We start from the raw sequence: 24996 nt of genomic DNA, 5'->3' as shown, positions 1-24996 counted from the left end.
TCGTACGATACTTTAGCGCTCGGCTGCCGACGTTAAAAAGCTCTAACGGAGTGATCCAATTTAATTTAATCGCAATCAAACTCATCGAACGTTATCGTAATTGAACGTAATCGAATATTAATCGAATGTAATTGACAATTGATCAAACTAATGGAACATAGTCAACTATTAATTGAACCAATCTAACCTTACTCGAACGCAATCGAACACAATCGAATATTACTCAGGAATTGGCCGTTCGATTATGTTTGATTGGTTTGATTGCGATTTTTGTTCGAAGTTGTTCGATTGACACCTTCTGGATGTATATATGTATCCTAATCATAAGTGATGTCATGCATAATTATGTTTAATTTCGTTATTAAATTTTTTATCATTGCACTATTCTTGTTCAGTGGTGCAATTACAGTGTAGCTCTAAAGCTCTAAAACAGCATCTAATAACATGAAAACCAGAATATGATTTTTCAATGGGAATCAAAACTATAAAGTGCACTTACAAACATCAATTTGTCAGATCTAACAAAATTTATAATGGCACTGTCGTCATTGACAATAAAACAAACAATATTCTGTCAAGAGCCTTGTAAACATTCCAACAACTTCCATCGAAATGATCTATCACAGCTCAGTCTACCATTTTAGCGCGGTCCGAGTATTGAGCCGAGAACTCTCGCAGAGCGCCCGAGCTCCCGCGCGGCGCGCACCGCAGGGATGAAAAACTTCAATCTGTCAATCATTTTCTCAAGCGAAAAGGCGTTTTTTTGCAAACTTCAAAAAACTGATTTTTGTCCCGCCTTTGCGGGATTTTGGCCCAAGTGCTTGAGTGCAGCATACCGTAGAATCGTCTAATATCGACATGCGTCTTCTAAAGTCGACACCAGATCTGTAAAATAATCAAAACAAACCTTGAATGAAATTCTTGGTATCATTCTTATCAAACAAGTTCATCCATCAAACTAGAACGTTGCAATCCTTTCAATTAAAAAAACAGCCAAATTATAAGCAGTTTTACACAGCACACGAAACGCATGCAAACTTCCTCGTAACTTTCTCGTGTCCATCATTAAAATTTTACAACTTTATTACGCTTCAAGTCACGTGATAAAAATAATCGCGCACTTAGCCTGGTTTCCCCTTCCTTATTTATCAAAAACACACGCTCTAGGCGCTAAGAGGCCGCACACCGTGATGGCCAGTATGGCGGTCACATTAAATTCAAAAGGAAACCGGGTTCTTTTTATTATTTTCGGTTCACGGTAAAAAGGTCTACTAAAAAATTCCTCGCGTGCAAAATGTTGTTTTGATTTGGTTATCTTCGTTCTGTTGAATAAAAGCATGCTAATTAGTTTTTAGTGACTACATCGTTAAAGTTTTCTTTTCGAAAAAAACCTACTTCACGTTTCTTACATTTCAACAATCTGTGACGTGAAAGGGAGAGTACAATTTAGTGATTGATTGATAACTTTGGTACCGTGAGAGTGGGTAACTTGCATCAGTGGAGGCTAACATGCATAGCCCTCAAATGAATGACCCGGCTGGTCATTAAAATACAAAGTTAAATCAAAACAAAAATGGTAGACTAGAGCTGCGAGCGGAGCTGAATATAGTTTATTTTAATGACCAGCCAGGTCATTCATTACGGTAGGGTACAAAGTCCAAATATGTGTTTCCCGTAATTTTTGTATGAAGAGTTAGGTCTACACTGAATTAGTCTTTAGTTGACTGCATAGACCTTTTCGCCTTTCCATCCGCCATATTGAATTGTATGCAAAAATTATGGTGGCCGAATTGCCGTGGTGAAATTCCCTTAGAAAGAATGCAAAACATATGCAAAAAGAAAGTATTAATATAAAACTTACATGCATAATTGGCATTATATTAAAGTGTAATCTTGTAGAAGAAAGATTTAATTTGCTTCTTTTAAAAACTAGAAATAATCAAATTCGCTCATCTCTTAGAACAAGCACTTCAAAAAACATTAACATTAGACATAAACTCAAGCTGAAAAATCACCTGCGAAGGTACAAAAATATCCTTATTCGGCTGACGGTAAATTATTCTCCTGGGAATAGAACCGCCATACGATCAAATCAAAACATTGTTCTGAACCCTCTGAATGTGTGACGTCATAATTAATCACTGCTTTCAGTTTGCGTGTTTTGAAAGTTTGATGTGTGTACTCCGTCTTGGTGGAATTTTTTAATGGCAGGAAAACAGAATATGCAATGTCTTTAAGAACAAATTTCTAAAAGGCTTTTGTTGTTCTGTAAATATTTCTTTTTGGATTAAGAAATTCCATCTTTTATTGTTCTAATGATTATAATATTTCTTTATAAGATGCTTTGTTGTCTTTTTAGTCTTTGTGTAAAATGCATATGTTTTGCATATTTTCCAACTAAATCCAACCACGGCTTTTTCGTTCCTCTATTTTTGCATACAATTCAAGAAGATGGCGGATGGAAAGGCGAAAAGGTCTATTTGACGCATCAAATAGTTTTTGGAGTTCAACAATATGTGACCTGGATCTTTTATTCCCCTTACCTTATTCTTATCTCAAATGAAGGATGACAGCGGGAACAAGCCACTAACACAGTCACATAACAGAAGACAGAATGAAAAAATGAAACTTCCACAAACCTCTGAAAATCAAACGGCAGAACCTATCAGCTTTTCCTTTAAGGTTATTGATAACTTTAAGTTGTAAATCTAGAGCCATTTTTCTTTCCAAAAGATTTTCTGTCTTGACATATCATTACAAAAATAAATCTTTAAATTTGAATTCCTTTGTCCTTCATGACCACGAATAGTCGCCTGTTCATTTTTGCTGGCTTCAAAACATAAACATTCACTTTCCCTTTCGAGGCTACCATTTTGAAAATGCTGTTCATAAAATTTACAGACTCGAAAACGTTCTATTTTGACTTTGCGCCGAAGTTAGCTCAAAGACTTTTTGACGTACGGTTTGAGTCTGTAAAATTAAGAAAATCGAGCCGAGAAGGAGTGCTCTTTCTCAAAACAAAACACCGTAGATGTTTGACCTAATCGACCGACCATAAACAATTTGTTCACTATGTGATGTCATCACATTATTGTTGTCAAGGCAATTACAATACCCTCCTAGAGATTACGATGATTACACTGTTATGTTATCCATTACGTTGGTTTCTCTTTTAAAACAGACAGAAAAGACGAGGTAAAAAGGAACATCGAAGACGGAATGATTGATTGCTTTTTTCGTTTTCTGTTTTGCTTTTTTTCGTTATAAGCGCTCAACTTACTTAGCTTTCGTATCGATACACTTACAATATCAGCTGGTTATGGCCCATTTTGGTTTTGTTGGCAAATCTTTCTTTAGAGAAGAGATAAGTTCAAGACAAAAAAGGTGGAATGTGAAATTATCGCAAAATGTATCGAGCGAAAAACTTGGAAAAACGAACTGTGAAGACAAAAGTCAAACATTTTATTCTTTCATCAAATAAAAAATTCAAAGCTGTTATATTATTCTCTATGATTTTATCACGAGAATCAAAAAGGAGCACGAATCCGTTAATGGATTGCCACAGTACCGTGACGCAGTAGATAGTCTCTTTAATAAATTTTCGATTTATTTCGATTGATTTTCTTTAACCTTACTTTAATCGATTCCTGCTTAACCCTATTACTCGTCCTAGTACGAGTTAGGGCTGTTTTTGTTCGGGGGTAAAACTATTGTTAATAGCTCCTGAAATGATTAATAGAGAGCTTTTGAAATTAAATTTTTCAGTAAAATTTTATTCAGCTTTAAAAAAAAATTGACACTTAACAGTTTTCACACCTTGAACATGATGACATTATCGTTTAAACCGTAATTTATTAAATATTTAGGATAAAATAAGTCTTTTAGACTCAGGGAACTTTTTTAAAAGCGTTTGTTAGAATACAATAGCTCTATTCAAAAGAACAAAGGAAATTTTCGGTTTTTGCTCACTCTGGCTCTGGGCATGATGAGTGACGTCATTAAAAACTTTTTTGTCAAAAGTCACCTTATATGACAAGGGTCTTGTGTGCCAAATTACATCCAAAAGACCCATTAGATCAAAAGTTAAGGGGTGGTACAGGAACAGCCGCCTAGTTTTGAACCGCCCCTAAAAGCCTAGTAGTATGATATGAATAGCGTTATAAGCGAAATCTGTATGTTAGTTTTTGAGATGTCTGTCTTTCATAAGATTGGATTTTCTACGCTTCTCTACTTATTCGTGATTTGATTGGTATGGTGATGGTTTATTTTTTTCTCGCCGCTGAGTTTAATTAGGGGCCTAAAAATCGGAGTTTGTACCCGGGGGGGGGGGGTACTTAGGCAAATGGATGGTACGGTATGTGCCGCCCTTTTTAAGGGTACCACTAAGGGTCGGAAGAATCAGAAAATCAAATTTCAATCCCACTAAGGGTCGGAAGAATAAGAAAACTTCAACTTTCTACCCCCTGAAAGAGGGAAATTTGGTCAAAATTGGTCAAATTTGTCCCGGTAAGGTTCGTAAAATTTCCAAAATTTTCCTTTTGTTTTATCCTTTCTAGTCTCGGTAAGGGTCAATAGTTCGAAAGTCGGGCGGCACCCCCCCCCGTCAGCTCACAACCCTAGTACCCCCCGGGAGTTTGTATTTAAATTCACAGCGTTCGAGTTAAGGTGACATTCGACTTATAGAGGTTCGAGTTAACACAACTTGGTAATCACTGATGCACAATTAGAAGTTAGTGAAAACATTTCTTTTGAAGGAAATTCAATGCCAATATGGCTTTCTTTTAGATAACCTGGAAGTAAAAAAATTATATATTTACAGCTTGAGCTTAACAATGGGATGTGCACTCCATCTTCGACTTTTTGGATATCAATGTGATTGAGACATTCACTATAAAATTCTTATAGTCCCTCATCATAGCTTAAGTATTTCAAAGAAGGCTAACCTGTGTAGTAGGGGCCACTATGTCGCGAAAAAGCTTCCCGTGTGCAGCAGCTTGTGCAAAGGGATTTTATGATTGAATATTGTTCCTTGAATGTAGAAGATCAAAATTTGAGAGGTGGGGCCGGGTGTGACCACCGGTTGCCATGGAAACTGACGTCATTGGTTACTATGGCAACCAAAAAAAAAGGTCGTCAAAATTGAAAAATTTTTGTTTCATTCGAAAGAGCATGAAATACTGATAAAGAAAAAGGTCACAACCTATATCTGAAAATGAATATATCAGGAGATATAAAGGAAATAAGGCAAAATGACGTCATAAAACGATGACGTCATCGAAAAATAAAAATTTGCCAAAATTCAAAAATTTTTGTTTTTTTGGAAAGGATACCTTCCAATGAACAAAAAATATTATTACGAAAAATTCTGAAAATCCTTTTTAAGAAGTCTATGGAGCAAAAATTGATATTTTTAAATTTTGCCTGTAATGTACTTGGGCAAGCTCCAACCTTCGACAGGCAAAAAATGAAATTGTCAATTTTGACCAATAGACTTTTTTTAACGAATCTTCAAACGTTTTCGTAATAATATTTTATGTTCACTGGAGGGTCTTCTTTTCAAAAAACTAAAAAATTTCGAATTTTGGCAAATTTTGATTTTTCGATGACGTCATCGTTTTATGACGTCATTTTGCCTTATTTCCTTTATATCTCCTAATATATTCATTTTCAGATATAGGTTGTGACCTTTTTCTTCATCAGTTTTTCATGCTCTTTCGAATGAAACAAAAATTTTTAAATTTTGACGACTTTTTATTTTGGTTGCCATAGTAACCAATGACGTCAGTTTCCATGGCAACGAGTAGTCACACCCGGCCCCACCTCTCAAATTTTGATCTTCTACATTCAAGGAACAATATTCAATCATAAAATCCCTTTGCACAAGCTGCTGCACACGGGAAGACATAGTGGCCTCTACTAATATAAAAATTATCAATTTGAACAAACAGTTTATAGAGGACACAAGTGGTATTGAAATAAGACATATTACCTAGGTTTAATACTCTAATCTAAAATCAAGTAGATTATGCCTTTCGTCCCTTTTGAGGGATAGTAAACGCGGGAAAACATATGTACAGAGTTTACAGTCATCACGGCGTATTACGGGGAAAATAGAGCGTGGTCGAGTTACGAACAAACATAAACACGCCTGTAAACACCTCTGCCACTGCTTACTCCGCCCCGGGCTAACCACTGTTTTCAAATTTATCTTAAAATTGTGAAGACGATAGGATCGTCTAAAAATCAAGTAGCTAAATCATCACTTCACAAGCATTAAGTATTTCCTCCTACTTCTGTATGATTATAATCATTTTATTCTTTCATTTCAGAATAGACTATTCAAGAAAGGAAGAATTTCAGCCAGAAAAAGTTGGTGATAGTATTATCTTTGTAGAATAGTTAAATGGTTAACATTAATAGTTAAGAAGTTCTTATGGTGCCACAGTTTGATTAATAGAAATTCATTCATATAGTTGATATAGCTTCGTTCCATAACAGAAATATATCTTTCAGTTTTTTTAGCAGACTTGGGAATCACCCACGAATGGATTTACACAAGTCTTTCTAAACATTTTCTATTTCATTTTAGAGTATCGCTCATGTTCACAATAACTGTTGAACAAGTCAACAAAGGAACTTTGAAAGGCATTCGCTCAACAATTTCATTTTTTGATTTAGCAGGTACCTCTAAATGTTTGTTTTTTTCGTAAAGCAAGCAAGAATTTGCTTCGTGGCTTAGCTTAGCAAAACACCTTTATTTTTAGTGTTGTAGAAATTAGGAAGATACTCTTTTCAACTTGAAATTCTTTTTGTAATGCTTTGAGTGTTTTTATCTTGGTTTTCTACAACCTTTCAGCATCTGATCACACGAGTAAATCGGAAGAATCTTCATTCAAATCTAAAAGGTATTAAAAATGTACATTATATCTTGTATTGTGAACATACATTGCAAAATAAATCATTTATTAGACTGTTTTATGATTTGGCGGATATGTTCTTAATTGTTTCACTTAGTGGTCTGTATATATCAAGTATGCCAAACTAATTATTTTTAACACAAATACACAAAGGACCCTATCCGATATATTCAAAGATAGCTTAAAAAATGTAAAACAAGAGATTGAGGAAAATATATAACCAAAGCCACAGTTGAACTAGCCTGTACCAACCTGAGCGTCCACGGGCGATGTTCCTTCATTGAAAAGTCTTGCCGTATGTCAGTCTTAATCATCGAAGCACAGGTGCGCAAGAGTGCTCTCATTTGAAAAACGAAAGATACAATTGCTTTGACTTAGATAAATAACAGTAATTCCATGCTGAATATAGAAGCTACATACACAGATCCCTAACAAACCGTAATTTACGTGTCTTTTCTGCAAAGAATAGTTTGGATGGCTATTGTTGACCTTTTTTCGCCATTAAGTTATTTTTGAAGGGTTTTCCGCTCAATAAAAATAATGGCAGTGAAAATGCTATTATGCAGAGTTAGATGCTCTAACAACCATTAGCACGAACTCTATTATACTTTTCTTACCAAAAGACTTTTCACGAGATTTCTTCAGCCCTTGATACCGGTTAGTATCTTTATCCAGATTTATTATGTAATGCCAAAACACTTTTTCCCTAAAAGAATCCGATTTACATTTATCCGAAAATTACCCCTTTGAAATTTTCTTTGTTGTCCAGTTTGAACCACTTGATGCAGGTGGTAGCTTCGTTGAATCAAGGAACCAAGACAAGCTCAGTGTCGTATCGTGATTGCAGATTAACCAAATTGTTACAAGTAAGCACAAATGAAACGTTACTCTTAGGTTCCAAATAAACGGCGCCCTCCCCCCTCCGCTTGTTTATTTTTTGAAAATTTTCCTCTCCCCCCCCCCAGACCTTATTAGGACCCCCCGTTCATTAATTTTTAAAAATATTTTCAGCTGTCAAAGAGAAGGCCCCTTATTTTGCTCTAAATAGCCTGATTTTAGTCTATTTTTCCCTTATTTTTGGGTTTTCAGAAGTACAATTTCTAACCCCCCTGGCAATTAGCCCCCCCGTTTATTAAAATTTAGAAAAATTTCCAACCCCCCCCTGTCTTTTTGGAACCTATAGTATATATGTATTTAGTAGCACAAAGAATCATGTAGGAAAAATACTAAATAAAATATTAATCGTGTACGCCAAAAGACTTAAAAAGGTTCAAGATTTGTCTACTGTAGGTACTGTAAGAATTGGGATGAACATTTTGGCGATCCTTTTTTTTTTATCCTAAAGAGTAAAACTTAAGTTAAATTTTGGTGTTAAACTTCAATACTTTCTTTGGTCCACCTAGTATTACATCAAAATTGGCACAAATTTTTCTCAGACAAAATGTTTTCTTATGGCCTGTTTGAAAGTTTTTTAAATCCATAGTGGTCACGTTTATTTCATGTTGACAGGATGCGTTTGGCGGAAACAGCTATTTGACTATGATCACCCATATTTCACCTGCAGGTAACGAGTTTTTTCGCAACAGTTATTAACCCTGTAGTAAGTGACACCCCCTGTCTCACAGCCCCGATCACCCATACCTCACCTGCAGGTATAAATAAAAACGAGTGTTTTAAACCGAACAAGGGAAATGAAGCAGTTACTATGATGCCTATGTTGCAGTAAGAGGGGGAGAAAGTGCCTACTTCGCAACATTAAAAAGAAAGACAAATTTCACCATCAACAACCCCAACCAAAACTGACTGTACCACCCCTCTAAGTATTCATTCCTCTTTGTGTATTACCTATAATAACGACTAACAGTTTATAAATACGCTTGCGTTTTAACCTTTTTGTTTTGAAAATGAAAAAAATAGATGCGAACTAGACGAACTAGACACTTTCTCTATGTGGTGAAGCTGTTTCTTTTGACATCATCACCCCTTTACAGTTATTAACCCTGTAGTAACTAACACTCCCTGTCTCACAGCCCCGATGGAACTGCAGGGATAAACAATTCTATCGAAATCCCAATGGTAATAGAAATTCTATTGTTTCAGGTTTAAAATATCCAGTGGAGGTGGTTTAAAGTGCAATTTTTTCACATTAAATTTCGAATTAGAATGAAATCAAAGCCAACTTTACAGAGGGGTTGAAATTGTAGGGTGTTTTTCCCACCGGGCAAGGAATTTTGGCCAAATTTTCCAGAGGTGTTAACTAACATCCTAGTTGTAAATATCATTTGATTAAGTACTTTTCTGGGTATAGATTGAGATATGGACCAAGAAAATTTGGTTTTTGGTTTAAAATGATTTTTTTATGGCATTATTTGCACTAATAAAAAGATCTAAGAAATTGTACATGGTAATATTGCTACTAACAATGATAAAGAAAAAAAGACCCCCTAAGCTAAAAACATTTGCAAGAGTTAGAAGAAGACAATCCTGCCTTTTCACCTAACCCCTTCGAACGAAGTTTTTTTATGTTTAAGAGAAATGTCATTTTGATTTTCAAATTTATGTTCAGATACTGATTACTCAGAGACGTTTTCATCGTTGAAATTTTCAAGCGCCGTCAAAAATATCAAAAGTTTGGTCAAACGCAACGAGGTATTGAATTTTTCATCTTTTTTACTAAGTAGTTAACTCATCATGCGATCCTTTTCGACTTACTTCAGTTTTGTATGAAAGGGATAACCAGAGTAAAACAATGATATATTTGACACAGTTCCCATTTGATCCTTAATCCCAGGGTAAACGTCATCGACGGTTTCATTTGGCGTGGGGAATATTAGAGGTTGACAAGATCCCTTCTATCATCAACTACTTTCGATTGTAAATAAAAATTTCATTACCCGTCAGATAAACTTTTGATACCGTTTCTTGTTTTTTTTTTCAGAATGATAGCTCAGGTGTCGTGAAGGAACTTCGTGATGAGATTGGTCGTCTCCGCGAACGTCTGTCCGAGAAAAGCAACAATATGATTGATATGCCGGACACAGATGACGTCACAAGAATGGAGGTAGGCAAGGAAATTGGTTTGAATGACCCATTTATGAAAGCTTTATTTGGTTTATCAACAGATTTTTGACCAAGGAATATTTTCTTGTGTACTTTAGGTTCCGTCGATATGTTTTTCAGCTTTCTACTTTATGTTAAGGTTTTTAAAAGTCACACTCACTCCTTTTATTCTGAATTCGTTCATTTTATATAGGAGTTACTACGCGATCTACAATTAGCAAAAATGCAGACTTGGGATGAGAAGCAAAGAATATCTGACATGTTTTTAGAAGAACGAAAACATCATCTTTCTAGCAAGGTTAGTTTGTGATTACATATTACTTAATTGTTTAAGTGACACGGTCTTTTTTTCTAAGTTTTTAAAGAAAACCGCTAGTTCAAAATTGGAAGGCTTATATTTCCGGATCTAGAAGGAGTTAGAAGCTCGGCTTCGCCCACTTATATAGTCCATGTCAAATATACTTGACATGGGCACGGAAAGGGTCAATGCGTACAAACTTTCGCGAGAAAAACTTTTGCGAGGTCGAAAAATCGCGAAATTTACGACATTTACTTTCGCGAATCTGACGAAAAATTCATTTTCAATAGCATAAACCTTCGCGAATAAAGACAAGAAAATAAATACAATACTAGTCATAGCTTTCACTAAATGCCCCCACATAAAGATCATGCCATGCACTTATAAAGCTTTAATGCTTTAAAGATTAAAACATTAAAAATAATCAGGAATAATTGATTGATTTAATTATTGATTGATTGGTTGATTGATTGATTGATTGAGGCATTTGCTTGAAAAAAAATTATATTCCATTAACAAAATACTTGAAGAATTCGCAGCTTGATAATTTAATAAAATTTAAGGAAAAGCTGGAAAAGCTTCTCAAAAATATATTTCAAAAATTATGGTATCATTAACGTACAGGTTTTCACATCTCCTGTTTGTTTTTTTCTCCTAGTTTTTTTCTTACAACAATATATATCGTGATTATTATTCACTCAGTGGCGTCACTAGGGTGTCGCTCCTGAAGACTCAGCGACACCCTTTTTTGACAAACAAAAGTTTTTGAAAGACAAGAAATAAAAAGCGCTGGTAAGAGGACGACGCGCGGCAACTAGCGCTCGTACGGACACGCGCGACGTGCAGCTTTTTTTAGAAAATCACGTCGCCTTCAATGGGCGAATTTCAATTGGCGGCGATGTTTTAAATTGGTGGAGATATTTAGATTTTAATAAATTTACGGCACCGAATCAAAATTCAGTATTGCGATTCCTTAGCTTAGTAGAGCTCGGTAGAAATGAAGACAGCTCCGGGACTGTAAAATAAGAAATTTTTCTTCACTTTGGCCTTCATCGTCTGCACAAAAACAATGACACGGCTACCGACTTTAATATTTATTGTTATCCTCTTTGTTAAATTGTTAGCAAAACAAAAGAGGTCTCGTTGGTGACCGTAAATTATAATTATTTTATCAGAAAACGAGTAGAAGAGGATGGGACTCATTGAATGCAAGATCTTTCTTCGATTATATTGTGATGTGAGACTATTACCATGAGAGAGCCGAGAGATATATTTGGAATACTGTATCAGAAAAACTTTTCAAGACCTGATCCTGACCTGATAGTGCTTCTCTTGTTTTTGGGAAGAATTGAACTGATGAAGAAAAAAGAATGCTATTATTCTTCGTAAAGACAGCAAAAGTTGCTTGTTTCCAGAATGGCAAATAATAAAGTAAAGATTTGTGATTGAACATTGACTATCGTATGTGGCAATATATAAGAGAGGGTACTTGTACAGATCCTATGCTGTAGTTCTGTATTCTGATTGGATTGCATGACATGATATTGTATTATACTGTAATGGATAGATGATAGACAGTTCTTGGTTTTTGACTGGTTGTGGTTTCTTGTTGTTTTATGAATTTGAGACTTTATGCTCGATTTTACAGACAATGACATCTTTCGTTTTCGAAGAGCATAAAATTGTCGGTGCTTATTTTCAGTGACAGCTATACGAGATCAAGACTCAAGAAAATGTTTTTTTTGGGGGGGATTGATTACATTGTTTTGTGTACGGTATTTTAGCCTGCTAGTCTAAAGTAATTTTTATTTATTTTGTTGAAGGTTATTTTCATGATGAGCTTTGTAAAAATCATACAAAATACTTTTATGTCAAATCACAAAATTATCACTCAAGAAACGAATTTGTCCTCTTGTTGACTTTTCGGTTAACCACGTGCAACGTGGCCTGTGTTTGGGGTTCACAGGTATTGGGATCTGCAGCCCATAACGTCCCCCGGTTGTTTGGAAGTATTTGGGCGTTATATTTTAACACCGCCCTAATGAAATTAACAACCGCCCTCTAACCGCCCATTTGAAAATTGAAATTTGCGACACCCCTTGAAAATCCTGGCTACGCCACTGTCACTAAATAGACCTTTTCTGATAATGCCGCAGACATCTTAGATTGTAGGCAAAATATATAGTGGTGAATAAATCAACAAGGTAACCAATCAGAAATAGCTTGTTTTTTTCATTGGCTGCTATATTTCAACAATTCTCTATTGCAACTTTGCCTAATAAACAATATCAAAAAGTTCTGCGCCATCTTAAGGGTGAAATAGAAACCAATCCTAGTTAAGGCCCGGCCTCCACTTGCGTACACTGTGATTGCACTTCTCAAACAAAATCTTCTATTTTATTGGTCAAAAGAAAAATAAAGGAATGCCATTGTGGTCCATTCAGACGTACAGTCGAGAAAATTTGAAATGCACCTAAATTTTTTTTCAAGTGCACAGTACTTTTTCATGATGCAATCTTTTCTCCAAGCAGCGTAGACAATGAAGAGACGTGCCTTCAGGAAGCTAGACTTTTTGAGTTTATAGCTATATATACTTTCACTTTATGGTGTTTCTGTATGACTGTCTGTGTACCTAGTCTAACCAGCGCCGGGGGGGGGGGGGCAGTGGGTTTACCAACTGACGGTATGTGCGGCGAAAAAATTGGCTTTTAGAATCGCACCCTTGCAGTGCAGAAAAAAACCGGTGAAATTCATACCCTTACAGTGCATTTTTTCAAATTTTAAACTCTTTTAGAGCAAAAAAAATCAACATTTTCGAGCAAAAATTTGCAATTTTTCCCAGATTTGCTGAAATCTTCACCCTTACAGTGATATTTTGAAAAACATACCCTTAACCGCCGCACATACCCGTCGGTCAATTTGCCTGACCGCCCCCCCCCCCCCCCCTGGAACCAGCGTTAAATTCCTTCGGGAAGGTCCATCCTAACTTGGAAAGCCAGAATTGGAGCTATTTCACCAAACCATTGGAGCGTAAGTTATTTAGGCTATCACAACTGCATGAAAAAGTTGAATGTGCGCATATAAAGTTAAACGAATGTAAACAAACTTTTTGCAGGTTTTTGAAAAAGATTTACCACACTGAAAAAAACAGTGAAAAAACTATAAGTGAGGTAAATCTATTTTGAAGACAAAAAGAAAAAGTTTGTTTACATTGATTGACATTCAACATTCATTCAACCACTTTTGGATTCAACTTTACATATGCATATTTTCAACTTTTTTGTACTTTGCCCGTATCTTGTTTTACTAAGTTAAGAAGGACTTTCTCGAGTTACGACCATATGATGGTATTTAAAGCTTGAGAAGCTCTATAAACAATAAAGGTTGTTATTAATAAAATAAAAGACAAAGATAAATTAGAGTTTGAACAAAAATATCAAATGTATATACATTTGAAAACTTGAGCAAATTTCTTTAAAGATTCCGGAAAAAGAATTGAAATCATTGCTGAAGTGAACTTCCGACTAAATTACAGTAGTTAGTATTCAGTTTCAAAGACAAGAAACAAAATTAGACATACAAAACACTTTTTCCAGTCAATGAATCAGCTCATCATCATCATCATAACCAGTCTGCCATTTTGTTTGTTTTGATTTGCACAAGTAATATTGTAATTCGTGTTATATCATACACTGTTATGATTTGCATTTATAACACTCGCTTCAGCTTTTCAAAGCTAAATCAAAACTAAAATTGTAATATGTCATAATGGTAATAGCATATAACGTAATATGAAAATATGTATACTACCGTCCCGGAAAAAATCCGAACATTTACGGAAGAGACTAACTACGGGGATGCTTGGGCGACAAAACAAACAAACACGCGCAACAAAATTTCGAGATTCCAGTCCAATATCTATGCGTGAAACTATGAGTGCCTCCTCGTCGCTACGCTCCTGCGGGGGCAATAATATAATACCAAGAATTTAAGAATTGTTTGTTTGACAGTCTGATGGTTCGGTTTGATTCTCCTCTCCTTTTCAAATCATTTGTTCGTCTCTTTTCAGGGTATTTTAGATTGGGTATTGGACTCAATGAAAAAAGACGGAAAGAAAATGCAATCCAAGATGGCAAACTTGCAAAAAGACAAAGAAAGGGTAAACTGTTTAAGATCTACTTGCCTCTGTTACTTACAAGCATTTTTGTTGAGTCGCTTTTTGCGTCGCAAGTTCCGCTTGGTGAAGACCCAAAACTTGTGATTGATGTGAAGTCAGATAAAAAAAAACAGCTGTTCAAAAAAAAGGGTTAAACGATTGATTGATTTTTTTTTTTTTAGTTAATGCTGGATTACAAAGATAAACGAAAAGTTGTTGACGATTTGAAAGAAGCTTTACAACAGAAAATTATGGAATACACAAAACTCACTGAAGCAGGTTTGACATAATTTTCTTTACTCTGAATAGTCGATAACCTGTGGTCAACCTAAACCTACTTTAAGGGCAGAAACTTTCGCGTTTTTCGCGTTTTTGGCATTTTTTCGCGAAAGTTTCTGCCAGGTAAGAAATTAAACAAGAAATTCGCGAAAGTTAATTTCGCGAAAAATGAAATTTTCCTAAAAATCGCGAAAGTTTTTTCCAAGTTTTAAAAGCCGAGGAGAGTCGATATTATCGATATTATCGCACTGACCAGAATTCGGAATGGGAGGAAGAAGTGCAAATAGTTTATTTTTCATTAATTAGCATATCACTCTTTCGATTGAAGAAAAAAATGAGATTTGAAATAATTTTTCATTCACTTCCCTAGCCACTCGCGAAAGTTATTGCTACTTAAATTGAACATTCACAAAAAACCGCGAAAATTTCTTCCGTAAATTTTCTACAAAAAGTATAAATCGCGAAACTTAAATCCGCGAAATTTCGCGACTTTTCGGTCTTGCGAAAGTTTCTGCCCTTAAAGTATTCAAAAATGTATTATGTTTTTTCGGGTTCGGCTAAACTACATGATTCGGGTTGAATTGAAGAAACATTCGATTTTGCATAATGGATTTACAATTCGATTGTTATCACCACTTACTTATGGCCCGGGTATATAGGTTTAAATACACAACCTTTACAAACCTCAAAGATCTCTTTATTCTGGAGTTTTGTACGCCGTAGAAAAAATTATTTTATATATTTTCTACAGGTAAAAGCAACGAAGAAGAAGGCAAACAAAAAGTGGCACAAATCCACGAAATGAAAGAAAAATTGAAACAAGAAAACGACGCATTGAAAAAACTGAAACTAAGTTTGAAAGATGTTCAAGAAAAACAGAAGAACGAAAAAGAGGTATGGTGTCTTCGAAGGAATGTGGAAAGGCTAGGCCTCATCTCTAGGAAGATACTTCTCTTGTTTTCGAGATAGCGTAATTTAGTTTTCTTTTCAGTGTCTCCACTCTTGCGATCAGTCCTGTAAGCTGTTGAAATTGAAATTTGATGTTTTCTTATTGACTGTTTGACTACATTTGGTCAAAGTCCGCCAAATTAAGTTCCCGCCAAATTTAATTTGTTTATTTATTCCCCCAAATGTGTGCTATTTCAGGCTTTAAACAGGTTTTTCCTTTTTTATTGGCGTTTTTTGGACAAAAATGTCTTTCGTCCGCCAAATTAAACTCCAGTCAAATTTAATTTTTAAAGTTAACCGCCAAATTAAATTCCCTCTGAAAAAAATTTTTCGGCCATCTGCCAAATTTAAATTCCCGCCAAAATTTCTTCCTTTAATGTATGTTAAGAAAGAAACTTGGGCAAGTCCACCCTTAGTCACGAAAGTTTCTACAAAATAGCTTTAAAAGTATTTTTTGGATACCTTTCAGGTTGATGAATGTTGACGAAACCTAATGTTTTTTCTGAACTAGAATTCATTGATCACAAATTTCTTAATTTTTCTCAATGATTTTATTTCTCTGTTTTACAGGAAGCAAAGACGCAAACTTCAGCTCTGAAAGGAAACATGGAATTACGATTCAAGTTGGAGGTCTGTAAAATTTCGGTCCGATGATGATGATGATTTATATTTTTCATTTTTATTAAAATTTATGGATGTAGCTGAGGCATTATGATATACTTAAAAAGAATTAACTTTCACGAGATTAAATTTCGTGACTTTGCGAATTTTTGCCATTTACGCAAAATTAAAAATCGCAAAAACGCGTGAGATTCCTGACTCGCGAAATTAAATTCACTACAAAATTTTTCAAAATTCTGACTCGCGAAATTAAATCCAGAAAATTTCGAGATTTGATCTCGCGAAATTGAATCCGATTAAAGTATGCAATCACCTATTACAGTCTATAGAGATTTCAAAAAAAAAATTAAGAAAGCTTACTCTAGTTAAAAGTTCAATTTCTTTGTGTTTAAGGCTGAGCAACGTGACAAAATGGAGAAGGAAAATCAACAGACGTTAGCTGATGAAATTGATCGCATTAAAATTGAAACTGAACAAGAGAAAAATGAAATCAAGGTAATTTGATGGAATAATTTTTTAACGGAATTTGCCTTTATCCCAAATAGAAAACCTTGCTTTAGGATGAAACTTGACTCTTGTTCTTGAAATTTGGATATTGGCTTGCAATCATTGCCATAAAGTCATACGTCATACTGAATAGTGCTCGATGATAAACACAAGATACCAGAGACATGTAAAATTGAATTGGTTTTCTTTCAATAAAAGTACATGACACTTAAGGTTTCGTGCTTCTGCACTTGCTCAAATTTACAAGTTTTAAAAAGTTTTAAGTCACATACTTTTATTGAAAGAAAGCTTTATCAATTTTATTGGCTTAAAATTACAATTATCAAAACCAGAACAATTCGAAGATAACGTACAGGTCCTGGGGCTTCATGACACTTTCGTATAAGAGGAATAATGTTTCAATTTCGTATTTCTTTTAGGCACGGAAGTCTGGTAAAACACTCTCGAATGATGACCTTGTCAAAGTAGAAATGGAACTATTGGACTTGAAAGCTGAAAAGTCTGCAATGGCTATTAAGGTACAATTTTAATAGCAAGTCTATTCTGGTATTTTCTTTAGAACTTTTGAAGGGCTGAACCAATCTTAATGTTTGATAGCCTAAAATTTAAGTTGGACTTTCTTCTTTTAATGCCAAAAAGAAGTTTTGAAATATTTTAGTTTTCGCAAAATCTAAACTGATAATATCCAATAATTTTTCAGCTTCGCTCACTTGAGAATGAGAAGAAACAAGTTGTGAAAGATTTGAACGAGCTTTACAAAAGACAAAAAGAAGAAATGGAAATACAACAGTTACAACATTTCCAGGTACAACTACATCTTTTCGACAACATTTTCAGGTACAACTATATCTTTTCGACGACATTTTCAGGTACAACTATATCTTTTCGACGACATTTTCAGGTACAACTACATCTTTTCGATAATCTCCTTGCTTTAAATCCAATAATGAAATCGATAGAAATTCACAATCTTTCAAATCGCGCTCGTTGCACAGGTTTCGCAGACTGTATTTTCAGATTTTTGTTCTTTGCTTCTTAAAAATGCCTTTTTCTGATTGGCTAAGAACGCGTCTTTAAAATTACATCTTGGTGGATATAAGATTTACTTTTATTCCGTCATGTTTGCAATTAATAAATTATATTTCCTTGCTCAAAATTAATAAACGTGTTTTTAGTTTGTTTGCATAACTATAAGACTAGAGTCTACTTTTGACTGAACTTTGCTTTTTGATGATTTTGATGGCGCTGAGTCCAGTGAAGTAGACTAGAGGATATCGCCATCTTGAATTTTTTCACTTTCGTTTTCAAAAATTATAAGAAAACAATGTAACAATAAAATATATGCTAAAATCCATCGAAGTTTATGAAACTTAAAAAAAAAACATGAAAATACCTCCAAAATTTGAAAGAAATTGGTCTATTGTACATGGTTTTCTGTTTGTTTTTCTCCAAAAAGGGACTGGATCTAGTGGCATGTATTTGCCCTGAATGCCATTGATTGGGAAACCTCCTTTCTGGGACTCAACGTAGAAGATCGTGTTGCCCTACTCTCTGAATATATACTTAATATTATTTCTAATTTTGTTCCAAATAAAACTATCACCATCAGAGACAAAGATGCGTTATGGATGACTCCTGAGATTAAGCAGATGCTTTTGGATAAGGCTAAGATATATCGTCGTTGGAGAAAATGGGGAAATCCTTTAGATGGTCAGACACTTGTTGACATGGTTGACAGGTGCAGATTGGCCATCAAGACTGCCAAGGATAGTTATTTTTCTCGTCTTGGCAACTCTTTAAATGATCCAAACATAGGAAGTAAGAAATACTGGTCTACGCTGAAGCAGTTTCTGAACGTACGTAAAACCCCGAAAATTCCACCTATTCGAAATGAAAGAAACGTCCTTGTAAGTGATGTTTCTGAGAAGGCCGATATTTTTAACTCTTTTTTCTCAAACCAATGCTCACTTATCGATACTGGCAGTGTTTTGCCACCTGAACAATTTCTTACTAACTCTAGACTGGATAATCTTGTATTTGAAGAAGAAAAAATCGAGTCTATTATTAATTCTTTGAATGTTAACAAGGCCCATGGGTGGGATAATATTTCTACTCGTATGGTCAGAATCTGTGGTAAGTCTCTAGTAAAACCTTTGCTTAGCATATTCAATCTTTCTATCAACACTGGCATCTTCCCATCACAGTGGAAGAAAGGTAACGTGGTTCCTGTCTATAAAAAGGGAGACAGGAGCATAGCCAAAAACTACAGACCAGTGTCTCTTCTTCCTGTGTTTGGAAAAATATATGAAAAGTGTATTTACGATACACTTTACAGGTATTTTGAAAACAATAACTTATTTTCTCCTTGTCAGTCTGGTTTTCGGGAGGGGGATTCCTGCATTTCTCAGTTGTTATCCATAACGCATGATATTTATACAGGGTTTGACAAAGATCCTTCTCTAGATACCAGGGGGGTGTTTTTAGATATTTCAAAGGCATTCGATCGGGTGTGGCACGATGGCTTACTCTTTAAACTCAAATCTTATGGGGTGACTGGACCGTTGTTTTCCTTAATTCGCAGCTTTCTTAACGATAGGCATCAGAGAGTTGTGTTAAATGGAAAAACATCTGAGTGGAAGCGAATCAATGCTGGGGTACCTCAAGGCTCGATTCTTGGTCCATTGTTCTTCTTAATTTATATTAATGATCTTCCAAAAAACCTTGAGTCAAAACCGAAGATTTTTGCTGACGATACCTCTTTATTCTCTCTTGTGATTGATCAACTCTTGAGCCTTGAAGTACTTAACAGAGATCTCTCCAGGATAACTGACTGGGCTCATCAATGGAAGATGTCTTTTAACCCTGACCCATCTAAGCAAGCCATTGAAGTCTATTTTACCTGTAGACTCACTCCTCCTAATGCTCCAGTAATCTCCTTTAATAATTCTAATATCGCGACCAGTGAGTACCAGAAACATCTTGGTCTAATCTTAGATTCAAAACTTTCTTTTGATCGCCATCTAGACGAGAAGATAAAAAAGGCCAATAAAGGAATTGGTCTTATTAACCGACTTCGCAAGCATGTGCCTAGGAGATCTCTACTAACCATTTATAAATCTTTCATTAGGCCTCATCTTGATTATGGTGATATCGTATATGACCGCCCGGGAAATGCTACCTTTGTGCAGAAGCTTGAATCTATTCAATATAATGCCTGTTTAGCTATAACAGGCTGTTTTCGTGGAACGTCTCAAGAAAAACTATATTCAGAACTTGGTCTTGAAAGTCTTGCTGACAGGCGCTTTGCTAGAAGAATGACATTCTTCTATGGAATTATTAACAATTTAGCCCCTTCGTATTTACGTAACTACCTGCCAGTAAGACTTACAGCACCAGGTGGCCTTAGAACAAGAAATCCTATTTATCCTCTTAATATACGAACTGAGCGTTTCCGTAACACTTTTTTTCCGTACTGCATATCTCAGTGGAATGTTCTGGGAGGTAATATACGAGATCTACCTTCAATTAAAACTTTCAAAAAAGCAATCTATGAATTTTTGAGACCCAAGCAATCTCATGTTTTTGATGTTTCTGACATTCAAGGAGTGGTCTTTCTTAATCGACTTCGGGTCGGTTTCAGCCATCTCAACGAGCATAAATTTAGACATGGCTTCCGCGACACTTTAGACCCTTTCTGTGGTTGCCGAACTAACTCTGTTGAAAACACTCAGCACTTTCTTCTGCACTGCTCTATATATTCCCATGCAAGACAATCTTTGTTCGACAAACTTCAGACCCTAGGCATTATTTTTCATCCGCCGCTTAACCCTCCTTTTTTCTGTCGGCTTTTATTATATGGGGATGAAAGTTTGACTTCAAATCTAAATAAATCTATTCTTTGTTCTGTTGTTGAATTTCTTAACGAAACAGGAAGGTTTAGCGGTGCTTTATTTTAGGCTTTTACCTAACAATTGTAGCTTCCTTCTCCAAGATTTTTTCTTTATTGGACCTACCCCGGTGGAGGTCCTATAAATTAACCTTTGTCCGTCCGTCCGTTAGTTACCAGCTTTTCTCGAGATTGGCTCATTAGTTTTTTCTGATTTTTTGCACAATGATGCAAAATGGCAATACCCAAAATGTGACGGAGCCCGATTTTCGAAAAAAAATTTTTTGGGGCAAATTTGGGCCAAAAAACGGCTAAAAAACGGGTTTTTTGGACTTTGTGAAAAATTGGATCATTAATTTTTTCTGATTTTTTGCACGAAAGTAGGGTACCATCATAGGTATAAGATGGCTCAAGCAGATTTTTGCAAAAAAATTTTGTTGGCTCAAAAAACGCATGTTTATCTATAAGAATCACTATTAATAAGCATACATCGATGTTCTTAGTCAAATTACTCAATTTTTTTTATGAGATAGATGTTTTTTCTGCTCAAGAGGGCTTACTTATGAAGAATATGTGTGTTTAGACAGGAAATTTGGGTTGCTTGGCGTGTTTTTATAGAAAAACTGGCCAAATTCGATATTTTTTTATAAGCACATTATCAATTACTTAGGTATTGGCTTTTCTCGAGATTGACTCTTTCATTCTTTATGATTTTTTACACAAAGATGCATAACTATAAACCCTTGAATGTGACAGAACCCGATTTTCGAAAAAAAATGTTTTTGGGCAGATTTGGGCCAAAAAACGGCTAAAAAACGGGTTTTTTGGACTTTGTGAAAAATTGGATCATTAATTTTTTCTGATTTTTTGCACGAAAGTAGGGTACCATCATAGGTATAAGATGGCTCGAGCAGATTTTTGTAAAAAAATTTTGTTGGCTCAAAAAACGAATGTTTATCTATAAGAATCACTATTAATAAGCATACATCGATGTTCTTAGTCAAATTACTCAATTTTTTTTGTGAGATAGATTTTTTTTCTGCTCAAGAGGGCTTACTTATGAAGAATATGTGTGTTTAGACAGGAAATTTGGGTTGCTTGGCGTTTTTTTATAGAAAAACTGGCCAAATTCGATATTTTTTTATAAGCACATTATCAATTACTTAGGTATTGGCTTTTCTCGAGATTGGCTCTTTCATTCTTTATGATTTTTTACACAAAGATGCATAACTATAAACCCTTGAATGTGACAGAACCCTATTTTCGAAAAAAAATGTTTTGGGCAATTTTGGGCCAAAAAACGGCTAAAAAACAGGTTTTTTGGACTTTGTGAAAAATTGGATCATTAATTTTTTCTAATTTTCTGCATAAAAGTAGGGTACCATCATAGGTAAAAGATGGCTTAAGCAGATTTTTGCAAAAAAAAATTGTTGGCTCAAAAAACGCATGTTTATCTATAAGAATCACTATTAATAAGCATCCATCAATGTTCTTAGTCAAATTACTCAATTTTTTTATGAGATAGATGTTTTTCTTTTCTCACGAGTGTTTAGACATGAAATTTTGGTTGTTTGGCATGTTTTTATAGAAAAACTGGCCAAATTCGATATTTTTTTATAAGCACATTATCAATTACTTAGGTATTAGATTGATTGGCTCTTTCATTTTCTACGACTTCTTGCATAAAGATGCATAATTATAAACCCTCAAATGTGACGGAGCCCGATTTTTGGAGAAAAAGATTTTGGGGTATATTTCAGCTAAAAAAACGGCCATAAAAGGGTTTTTTGGACTTACATAGTGAAATATTGGACAATTGTTTTTTTCTGATTTTTTGTATGAAAGTAGATGGCTCAAGCAGACTTTTGTAAAAAATGAATTTTTCAGCTCAAAAAAAGCATCTTTATCAATAAGAATCACTATTAATAAACATACATCAATGTTCTTAGCCAAATTACTCAATTTTTTGGAGATGTTTTTTTGCTCACGAAGTCTTGAATATGAAAGAACATTTCAAGAGCATGAAATTTTGGTTTCTAAACGTTTTTTATAAGAAACAAACGACTAATTTTAATAGATCGTCACTATTTGTGTTCTGAATGATTGTTTAATGGTCACGTCACGTAGATATCAATTATAAACGTGTTAAATGCATAATCCAGGTAGGTCCATCAAAGTATCACTTGTTTAGTTATTTATTTATTTTTTACATAGTCTAGTACCTCTGGCGATATAACGTTAGTTCCTAGCGGGGGGAGGGACTATATTTTATGTTTAAGTAATGTTTTGTAATATGTTCGTAGTGTACACGTGTTTTTGTTTGCAATAATTAAAAAAAAAAAAAAAAAAAATTTGCTACCACCTCAAGCAAAGCCAAAATATGAAGCCTGCCAAATTACGCCGGGCTACTTATCAGCACCATCCAGTCTATCAAAAAGCAATAAGTGGCACCCGGGCTAGCATAACTTCCGCCCTTACGGAAGACAACATTCGATTTCCGTAAGGGATTATCCCATGGTTTGTAACCGATTTACGAAGTCGGATTACCAGGGACACAATTGCTTGCGTTCCGAATAGAAAACGATAAAACATTTTTTTTCATAGACGTTCCGGCACTATCGTGAAGCTTTCGAGGAGCAGAAAGCAGCGCTTGAACAAAGGTATCGGTCACTTCTCGAAGATTCCATTCAAGACGCTGTTTATTTGTCTTCGAGAAATCAAGAGCTCTCTGATGAAAACCAAAACTTAAAGCAAGGTATGCATTCTTGAAGGTAGAATTCTTGAACAAAAAGAAAACCTTCGAAACCTTATACCTCCCTCGGTATATATATTTTTAATATTCGTGTAGCAGAGAGGCTGCCTACTCAGTGCCAAATTCTTTAAATTGATGGGATTATTATATAATAATTGCCCGTTTAAATTTTGGGTCATTCATTGGTATAAAATACTGTTTAATTAGGCCATAGTACGAGAAAGCTGCGATTGGAATATGTACCGTATTGTCTTTTCAGTTAATTGCTGTTCTATCTGTCTCCGAGCTTTATAAGAACATCAAGATTATTATTGTAGTTTTTGAAATTTTTCTCTTATTTTCCAACTTGAACTAATTTTGGACATACTTTAGGGGGTATTTTGAGGAAAAAATAGTTTTTTTGCCAAAATTGAGATTATAAGAACTATATTCAAGATAACAACTTTCCTGTCAGTTTGAAAGATAAATTTTGAAAATTCAGATGTTATCATTCCAGCCGCGGCTTTTTTATACCATGTCTGTATAAACTTCTAACAATAATCGACTTTCTAATCTTTACTATAATTAGAGCTCGCAGAGATGAAAGACAAATTATCAATGGCAAGTGGACGTCCTACATCGCCTGATTAAATAAGTATTTTTATTATCTAGTTCAAAGGCACTCGCATGATTTTAGTAAAAATACATCAAAGTCTGAAATTATTAAGTTCCTTCGTGAGATAAATCCGCTTGAGAGACTTGCACTATATTGCTTAAATGTAAATTATTATTTATTAATATTGTATCTAGTGATACGTTATCCAATTTTTTGCTCTATTCACTGTTAAAAAGGTTTTTCAAGTTGACTATAAAGTTAGTGTACGTAAGTCGCCTTTACAAATTCGAACGTTTGCTTCCGTAATGGTGCATTTTCCTTAATAACGTCACTTTGGCCTGGAAAACCTCTATACCTATGTCATGACCTTATCGGGATCAAGGGTTCTTAACACCGTACTATGTTCTGCACTGTGCTCTACACTGCCTTTAATTTATATTTTCTAACGAAAGTCCCTACACGGTACCTTGAAATTTACTACAGTACAGTACGTCCATCAAAATAATAGTCAGGTCACTCTAATGCCATATAGTTTTCAGAAAAAATCACTTTTGAAGTCTCCAGGCTGCTCCATAGTTTTAGCCTCGTTTTTGTGAGTAACTAATGCCAAGGCCCGAAAGATCACAATGTTTTGAAAAATGAAAAAGACACTCCCAGATGTTCGGGTGAATGAATGTGGTGAGAATAATTCTTTTACATGATGGATATTTTACGAAATTGCAATGGTATAAAAATGTATGTAAAAACTTAAATAATTTAAAAATCATGAAATTGTCAAACCGGTTTTTGACTCGCTTTTTATTAAGTCATCAAGCAGTTAAAAAGTTATATTTTAAAAGATTTGAAGTTTGACGGAATGATTTTACGTAATTCTTTTGTAAACTTGAACGATGGGGAAAATTTTCCTGTCTAGTGATATAAAATTTATGAAAAAATTATTTTTCTATTGAAGGCCACTTTTAAAATTTAAAACAGAT

The 24996-nt window shown here is 34.8% G+C and overlaps 2 protein-coding genes across 2 annotated transcripts in view; one reads left to right on the top strand and one right to left on the bottom strand.

Moving 5' to 3' along the window:
* LOC136802786 (otoferlin-like) overlaps window positions 1–2890 on the bottom strand; it is a 42215-nt gene extending 39325 nt beyond the window's left edge. The window contains exon 1 of the mRNA XM_067059550.1: window positions 2640–2890. Within this exon, the coding sequence (XP_066915651.1) occupies window positions 2640–2718 (79 nt within the window). The 5' untranslated portion in view covers window positions 2719–2890. The remainder of the gene's footprint in view (window positions 1–2639) is intronic.
* A 213-nt stretch (window positions 2891–3103) lies between these two features.
* LOC136802785 (kinesin-like protein klp-20) lies at window positions 3104–24763 on the top strand. Its single transcript, XM_067059549.1, has 17 exons — window positions 3104–3195; window positions 6590–6681; window positions 6857–6905; window positions 7687–7783; window positions 8427–8481; window positions 9484–9566; window positions 9856–9978; window positions 10171–10275; window positions 14345–14434; window positions 14614–14710; window positions 15462–15604; window positions 16229–16288; window positions 16673–16774; window positions 17206–17304; window positions 17487–17591; window positions 23277–23427; window positions 23993–24763. The coding sequence occupies exons 1-17, from the start codon at window positions 3146–3148 to the stop codon at window positions 24052–24054; spliced, it is 1563 nt and encodes a 520-aa protein (XP_066915650.1). The 5' UTR covers window positions 3104–3145; the 3' UTR covers window positions 24055–24763.
* The last annotated feature ends 233 nt before the right edge of the window (window positions 24764–24996 follow it).

This window comes from Clytia hemisphaerica, unplaced genomic scaffold (assembly GCF_902728285.1).
Source record: "Clytia hemisphaerica strain Z4C2 unplaced genomic scaffold, Clytia hemisphaerica genome assembly, whole genome shotgun sequence".
Lineage (NCBI taxonomy): Eukaryota > Metazoa > Cnidaria > Hydrozoa > Leptothecata > Clytiidae > Clytia > Clytia hemisphaerica.
The sequence above is the reverse complement of the archived record's forward strand: the minus strand, read 5'-3'. Positions and strand labels throughout refer to the sequence as shown.

Coding starts and splice junctions, on each gene's coding strand:
- LOC136802785 (XM_067059549.1), top strand. CDS start 3,146: ATGTTATCCATTACGTTGGTTTCTCTTTTAAAACAGACAGAAAAGACG. Junction 15,605..16,228: donor AACAGAAGAACGAAAAAGAG/GTATGGTGTCTT, acceptor TCTGTTTTACAG/GAAGCAAAGACGCAAACTTC. Junction 23,428..23,992: donor AAACCAAAACTTAAAGCAAG/GTATGCATTCTT, acceptor TACTATAATTAG/AGCTCGCAGAGATGAAAGAC.